Genomic DNA, 8694 nt, shown 5'->3' with positions numbered 1-8694 from the left:
GGAACACTTGCGAAATAACGCCATCTTGTGAGCTCCAGTACTAGAGCAGCAACTGATGTTACCAACCCTCCACAGCTTTGGTGCTTATGATATCTGATGTACCTGAATCACTATATTCAGGTGTGGTATATGGTATCATTACTTTGTGGTATATGCTATCATTGTTATATGTGATATATGGTATCATTACTTTGTGGTATATGGTATCATTACTTTGTGGTATATGGTATCATTACTTTGTGGTATATGGTATCATTACTTTGTGGTATATGGTATCATTACTTTGTGGTATATGGTATCATTGCTATATGTGGTATATGGTATCATTACTTTGTGGTATATGGTATCATTACTTTGTGGTATATGGTATCATTGCTATATGTGGTATATGGTATCAGAATTTGAAAAAATATACTCCCATAGAATTACCAAACCTACTTAATAAAATTATAACATGCATGGGTATAAGTAAAAATTAACCCAATGGATTCTTATAAGAGACCATGGCGGCACCAAGGTAAGATGGTCTCAGGCCAGGATGCGTGTGGCGACGAACATTGAAAAGCGTGTGTAAGGTAATCTACAGGAATACCTGATTAGTATTAAGTGTCAGAAACCAGGGAACGCCCGACCAAGGCGTCAGACGCCAGAGAACATCAGATCAAGGCGTCAGACGCCAGAGAACATCAGATCAAGGCGTCAGACGCCAGAGAACATCAGAGCAAGGCGTCAGACGCCAGAGAACATCAGAGCAAGGCGTCAGACGCCAGAGAACATCAGATCAAGGCGTCAGACGCCAGAGAACATCAGAGCAAGGCGTCAGACGCCAGAGAACATCAGATCAAGGCGTCAGACGCCAGAGAACATCAGAGCAAGGCGTCAGACGCCAGAGAACATCAGATCAAGGCGTCAGACGCCAGAGAACATCAGAGCAAGGCGTCAGACGCCAGAGAACATCAGATCAAGGCGTCAGACGCCAGAGAACATCAGAGCAAGGCGTCAGACGCAAGAGTACATCAGAGCAAGGCGTCAGACGCCAGAGAACATCAGATCAAGGCGTCAGACGCCAGAGAACATCAGAGCAAGGCGTCAGACGCAAGAGTACATCAGAGCAAGGCGTCAGACGCCAGAGAACATCAGATCAAGGCGTCAGACGCCAGAGAACATCAGAGCAAGGCGTCAGACGCCAGAGAACATCAGATCAAGGCGTCAGACGCCAGAGAACATCAGAGCAAGGCGTCAGACGCAAGAGTACATCAGATCAAGGCGTCAGACGCCAGAGTACATCAGATCAAGGCGTCAGACGCCAGAGTACATCAGATCAAGGCGTCAGACGCCAGAGTACATCAGATCAAGGCGTCAGACGCCAGAGAACATCAGATCAAGGCGTCAGACGCCAGACAACATCAGATCAAGGCGTCAGACGCCAGAGAACATCAGAGCAAGGCGTCAGACGCCAGACAACATCAGATCAAGGCGTCAGACGCCAGAGAGGACGGCCGACCAAGGCGTCAGACGCCAGAGTACATCAGAGCAAGGCGTCAGACGCCAGAGTACACTTGGATGAGAGTGTTGGAGGTAACCTCAGCCCCCCCCCCCCCACCATCCCTCCATGCCACTCTGATGCCCATAAACTCCCTCTAAGAAAAAGAAGTACAAAAATAAGACGAAGGAGAAATGACCTTTAAATTTTGCGAGCGAACAAGGGGTTAGTGACCAATTAAGCTCGATGAAAAGACCCCCCTCTGCGCGAAATGGGTCATTTTAATTTTACATTACCCTGGATTATCGTCCTTAAAATGCTTCGTGGACGAAATTGACATCAATAATTTTATACGAGATGCAGTGATGAAGTTATTAGCCGACCAAAGTTCCGGAGGAAAAAGTCTTGGCAGGGAAAGACAAAAAGTCGCCGCCTTTGCATAAAGTATTTATATCTGCTCTTAACTTCAACGGTATCTTAACAAAAATTGTATTTGGTTTTTGTAACTCCAAATAATGAATTAGTGGCGCTCAGGTGGCGAGAAAATAAGCTAGGATACATTCGAGGCTAATGGGCGTGTAATGTGTGTGTGTGTGTGTGTGTGTGTGTGTGTGTGTGTGTGTGTGTGTGTGTGCGTGTGTGTGTGTGTGTGTGTGTGTGTGTGTGTGTGTGTGTGTGTGTGTGTGTGTGTGTGTGTGTGTGTGTGTGTGTGTGTGTGTGTGTGTGTGTGTGTGTGGAGAGTATGGGAGATGGTGGTAATGGGGGGAAGCTGTGATTGGTTCGATCAACACAAGTCCTTTTATTTGTTCCTAAAACCTCATGAGGACACTATGTACAGGGGAGGCGGGAAGTGGAAGTATCAGGGGGGGAAAGCGCCAAGCCATTACGACTATACAGCACTGGGAAGGGAGTCAGGATAAGGATTTGGGATGGGACGGGGAGGAAAGGAATGGTGCCCAACCACTTGTGGACGGTCGGGGATTGAACGCCGACCTGCATGAAGCAAGACCATCGCTCTACCGTCCAGCCCAAGTGGTTGGGCAGGGGGGGGGGGGAGGGGGGAGGATGAGTCAACAATAACGAGGTTAAAGATATGTTGACCAAACGCCACATCAAACAGTGAAGAGACCACCACGTTTCGGGCCGTACATTATTGCTCTAACCTTCTAAACAGACGTGAGCTGACTTAAACTTTGCCCGTTGTGGATTCCTTCCCCCTCCCCCCTTTTTCTTATTCTTACCATTCCTCATATTCTTACCTTCCTCTTTTTCTTAAACTCATCCTATTCTTGCATTCCTCGTATTCTTACCTAATTCTTATATTCATCCTATTCTTACATTCTTCATATTCTTTCCGTATTCTTACCTAATTCTTACTTTCATCCTGCTCATACCTTTTTCTTACCTACTCCTCACCTCACTCATACATGCTCCTCACCTCTCTTACCTACTTCTCCCCTTATTCTCTTTACTCATATTTGCCTGTACCTTCCTATCTTCCATGTGTGTTAGTATCCACAGCCCCGCCCCGCTCCTGTGCCAGGTAAGTCCACGACGGGCTCACCATAGCCCGTGCTACTTCCAACTTTTTGTTCCGAGTAGTTGTGTTGTGGGCACCGCGGGTGTTGTGTGCACCGCGGGTGTTGTGTGCACCGCGGGTGTTGTGTGCACCGCGGGTGTTGTGTGCACCGCGGGTGTTGTGTGCACCGCGGGTGTTGTGTGCACCGCGGGTGTTGTGTGCACCGCGGGTGTTGTGGAAGTGATCATCCTGGCATCTGAGGTCGTTCATATCCAACTCATGTGTTTCAAATCGCTTACCTATATGTAATCACCTTACAGAAGACGAGAGCCCCAGTACACCAAACACAGTCGACGCCTTACAGGCACACGAGTTAATCTACCATGGTGTTATGATTGATAATGTGTTGTGTTTCACTCTGTAAGAAAACTTTGAAATTTTATACTTCGAATGATTAGTTTGTTCACTGATTATCTCCACGTAAATTACCGTGAGAACATCAGACGTCTTGGCTTGAACGAATCACGTCTAAGGTTTGAACTAGAGGAAAACCTCATTTTATTACTAATTTGTTTTCGACACGGGGCAGTAGATTGTTTTGTTTGATATATGCGACGATTTTTATCACATTTGAAGTATTGGTCGAGGACTCAACTCTGGCTCACTAGAGGATGTTTCAGATTTACATTTATCAGTTGGTATATTTTTAGTTCTTTGTTGTGAATGCTCGTTACTTTGAGGTGGTTCCGAGGATCAATGTCCATGCGGTCCCGTCTCTGGACAGGTCTCCTAGTTAGGGGGTTTGTCCAACCAGGCTGTTATTCGTGGGCAGATTTGCAACTAGCTAATTTAATATTTTCCAAGCGCAAATTATATATCTATCTCTGGTCTGCACTCTGAAGCTAAAGCATACAGTTTGAGACATCTTAAGCGGTCCCAATAATTGAGATGTTTTATTGAATGGGTTCGGGTACACTCAGCAACTTTGCCAGTTATGAGCGGGACTGTTAGTGTGCAACAATATTTCACCTTAAGGAGCATTAGTATCTTAAAGAGTATCATTACTGGTTTAGCATTTCTTGTTTGTAAGGGGTCTTTCTTTTATATACTTGATATAGTGTGATTTGACTATGTTTCGTATGTTGTCCCTGTTTTGATCTATTCACGTTTACCATAGCTGGAACTTGTCTTCATTTAACATGTTGTTTTCTGAGGCCCATTGAGAATTTTGGTTTAAATCTACTTCAAGATTTGCCGTGTCCTCTGCAGTTTCTACTCTTAAAAAAAAATCCTAATGTCATATGCAAAGGATGGTAAAGTAATATAATTTGTGTCCTTTTTTATGTCTGACATGAGAATGAGTACTGGATGAAGCACAGTCCTGGGGAGACTGAGCGCTTCATGGTGGACGATCCGGATTTTATTCTGTTGACCATTACCCTTTGGGTTCTGTTCGGTAAGACATTAAACATTCATCTACCTACTTTCCTAGCTATTGTCTTAATGGCTTGACGCTTTCCCTTGATAATTCCCTTCCCTACCTACTTTACCAGTTATTCCTTTACGTGTGTTTTTTGTGTGCATTTTATCGAAAGGTTTCTCCAAGTCTGTGTATATTACATCAGCGTTTTACGTGTCTTCCATGGCATCCAAAGTCATGTCATAGTGGTCTAGCAATTATGAGATGCGTGAGTGTTTTGCACTAAACTCATATTGGCTAGAATTATGTAGACGTTGTGAGTCCCTGATGTGTGATGTTAGCGTGATATCTGCTATTTTATGGTTATATGGAATAATACCAGTATCCAGACTCCATCTCCAAATGATGTTAAGGACCTTCGGTAGATTTTTTTTTTCCAATGTATGATGAATTTGGAATTCTACGAGTCCGGACTTGGGATGGGGGGGCATGGGCATGCTGTCTTTGGCTACTTCAAAGTCTAGTGGGGTTATGGTGACATCTTAGATATGGGTCGGTGTCAGGTTCATGAAATGGATTACCTGTCCTCAGTGTGTTCAAGGTTCGCTGTAAGCAGAATCATGCTGTGTGCTTTCACTCATCTTTTTGTTATCATTAGTGAAGTTTCTATCTCCCTTGCACAAGGTCCCAATACTATATGTAGTGTTTGCTCTAGACTTTGCACTGATATATAAAATAAGATATCAAAATATAAAATAATAGTGGTAATAATTCAATATGTTCCTCCATATGTATATAGCAGGCTTTTGCTGTTGATGAAGCTGGCAGGAGATTAGTGGCGTGTGTGTGTGAGTGTGTGTGTGTGTTGATGCCATGGCCCTGACTAGATTCTATACATCATATATGTGGAGATTGAACTGAATATAATGGACATTATATATATATATATATATATATATATATATATATATATATATATATATATATATATATATATATATATATATATATATATATATATATATATATATATATATATATATATATATATATATAGTTTATATGCAAGATTATACTTATCAGTGTATATACACTAGTGAATGTATCGGAGAAGTGCTGTAAGCTGCTGTGTTCTTTACAGATGATAACTGTAAAAGATAAGGTAATAAGGAGAAAATGCTAATCCTGGATAATACTTTAAGGCAGCATGATTACAGCATTACTCCCGTACAAATTCCAGTAAGTTCATTACTATACCTTGTTGTTCCATTTTCACAACGTTCATTTACAGTATACCTTTGCTTCAGGGAGTGACTGCGCCTCCAGTACAACATGGCACATCTACCAGCAACTTCTTAAGGTAAGACCTACGACCAACGCCTTAGGGTAAGACCTATGATCAACGTTATGAGGTAAGATCTATGAACAACGTCTTGAGGTAAGACCTATAAGCTAAGTCTTGAGGTAAGACTTATAAGCTAAGTCTGAGGTAAGACCTATAAGCTAAGTCTTGAGGTAAGACTTATAAGCCAAGTCTTGAGGTAAGACCTTTCGTGGAGAATAACATCAACCAAATTGATCATGCTAAGTATGTGCATAAGTTCGATTTTTCGAGGGGATTTCACCAGATTCGTCTAAAACCAAAATTCAGATTTAGCAAAAACGTCAACTCCATACTCTACGGACACCTCATACCCGGTTTCATCTTAGATTCATTTCGGACTTAATGAAAATCGCTCCGGGGTTACATTGCTATGATTTCGGGGTTCAGCGTCCCCGCGGCCCGGTCCTCGACCAGGTCTATTTGTGAAGGGTGTGGGGTCAGAGACAATATTTCTCAAAGCCTTTAACTTAGATCTACACCGAGCAGACTGTGTTCATCCAGTACCCCACACCATTCCCCTTGCAAACTCCGGGGGGTTAGCCCTAAGAGGCTGGCCTCCAACTGTGGACAGATAGACAGATATTCTTTCTTATAGTATAGATGATTGGCACGAAGCAGGTACACATTCAAAGTAGACGTGAACAAGGTACAAGTGTTGACCACTCACCCAGGGTGTGAGTGTTGACCACTCACCCAGGGTGTGAGTGTTGACCTCGTCCAGGGTGGGAGTGTTTGACCCCTCACCCAGGGTGGGAGTGTTGATCATTCACCCAGGGTGTGAGTGTTGACCACTCACCCAGGGTGTGAGTGTTGACCACTCACCCAGGGTGTGAGTGTTGACCACTCACCCAGGGTGTGAGTGTTGACCACTCACCCAGGGTGGGAGTGTTGACCACTCACCCAGGGTGGGAGTGTTGACCACTCACCCAGGGTGGGAGTGTTGACCACTCACCCAGGGTGGGAGTGTTGACCTCGTCCAGGGTGGGAGTGTTGACCCTCGTCCAGGGTGGGAGTGTTGACCACTCACCCAGGGTGGGAGTGTTGACCACTCACCCAGGGTGTGAGTGTTGACCACTCACCCAGGGTGTGAGTGTTGACCACTCACCCAGGGTGGGAGTGTTGACCACTCACCCAGGGAGGGAGTGTTGACCACTCACCCAGGGTGGGAGTGTTGACCACTCACCCAGGGTGGGAGTGTTGATCACTCACCCAGGGTGTGAGTGTTGACCACTCACCCAGGGTGTGAGTGTTGACCACTCACCCAGGGTGTGAGTGTTGACCACTCACCCAGGGTGTGAGTGTTGACCACTCACCCAGGGTGGGAGTGTTGACCACTCACCCAGGGTGGGAGTGTTGACCACTCACCCAGGGTGGGAGTGTTGACCACTCACCCAGGGTGGGAGTGTTGACCTCGTCCAGGGTGGGAGTGTTGACCCTCGTCCAGGGTGGGAGTGTTGACCACTCACCCAGGGTGGGAGTGTTGACCACTCACCCAGGGTGTGAGTGTTGACCACTCACCCAGGGTGTGAGTGTTGACCACTCACCCAGGGTGGGAGTGTTGACCACTCACCCAGGGAGGGAGTGACCACTCACCCAGGGTGGGAGTGTTGACCACTCACCCAGGGTGGGAGTGTTGACCACTCACCCAGGGTGGGAGTGTTAACCACTCACCCAGGGTGGGAGTGTTGACCACTCATCCAGGGTGGGAGTGTTGACCACTCACCCAGGGTGGGAGTGTTGACCCCTCACCCAGGGAGGGAGTGCTGACCACTCACCCAGGGAGGGAGTGCTGACCACTCACCCAGGGTGGGAGTGTTGACCCCTCACCCAGGGTGGAAGTGTTGACCCCTCACCCAGGGTGGGAGTGTTGACCCCTCACCCAGGGTGGGAGTGTTGACCCCTCACCCAGGGTGGGAGTGTTGACCCTCACCCAGGGTGGGTGTGTTGACCCTCGTCCAGGGTGGGAGTGTTGACCACTCACCCAGGGTGGGAGTGTTGATCACTCACCCAGGGTGGGAGTGTTGACCCCTCACCCAGGGTGGGAGTGTTGACCCCTCACCCAGGGTGGGAGTGTTGATCACTCACCCAGGGTGGGAGTGTTGACCACTGTTATGATCTCAGCCTGCAGGAGAAACGAGTCTCCCTTCTTGAGAGTTATTCAGCAAGCCTGACCTAACTAGAAGGTCTAGCAAGTATTGAGGTGATAACGCATATGTAAAATAGTTGGTTGGATATGTGTAACAGTTTGAGATTATGGGCAATGCAGAAGAAAATAGATAAATGACTGGCTAGGAGATGTGGACATTTTGCTGGAGGCTTGAGGCTCGCTTCTGGAGGACCTTGACCTCACTTGAGTGCCAGACATCGCAGGGGGAAGCCGCGCTTCGTTGAGCTCCCGTCAGAAGGGAACCCCTAGTGATATATCTCTAAGAGAAGAGAAGTGTGCAGACGTGCCAGCTGTGGAATCGAGCTGGGGACGTGTGGTCTCAAGTCGTGGACGATAATTAGTGAATATTAAATCGCCCAGAAGCATTATTGTGGGCTGTGTGGAGCGCCCTGACCAGACGCCGTCAGAGGAAAAGCGCCCTCGATCAGTTAATCTGTGGTAAGCACGATATACGCCAGTTCATAGTGATTGCATTGTAGTTGGTCGTGTGCCCAGCGACAGTAGCGATGTTTATTTATAAGTTAGACATGTTTTAATAAGGCAGAAGGCCTGAAATAGGAGAGTGAAGAGGGAGGAACACGGAGCGACGTCCGTCCTCTCTGAGCGCTGGCGGACGACTGAGGGAGCCGGCTCCGGATGGAGGAAGACCCTCCCAGCGAGTGAGGACGCCGCCGCCAGGCGAGGTGGAGTATGGACCCGCCCAAAACGGGGGAGTCCACTC

The 8694-nt window shown here is 46.8% G+C and overlaps 1 protein-coding gene across 1 annotated transcript in view; it reads left to right on the top strand.

Moving 5' to 3' along the window:
* Positions 1-503: 503 nt before the first annotated feature.
* LOC123766372 (involucrin-like) overlaps positions 504-8694 on the top strand; it is a 29846-nt gene continuing 21655 nt past the window's right edge. The window contains exons 1-2 of the mRNA XM_069308498.1: positions 504-517; positions 621-1578. Coding sequence (XP_069164599.1) covers positions 504-517; positions 621-1578 — 972 coding nt within the window. The remainder of the gene's footprint in view (positions 518-620; positions 1579-8694) is intronic.

Source organism: Procambarus clarkii, chromosome 62, assembly GCF_040958095.1.
Source record: "Procambarus clarkii isolate CNS0578487 chromosome 62, FALCON_Pclarkii_2.0, whole genome shotgun sequence".
In the NCBI taxonomy this organism is placed as follows: domain Eukaryota; kingdom Metazoa; phylum Arthropoda; class Malacostraca; order Decapoda; family Cambaridae; genus Procambarus; species Procambarus clarkii.
This window is presented reverse-complemented; position numbering and strand designations above follow the sequence as displayed.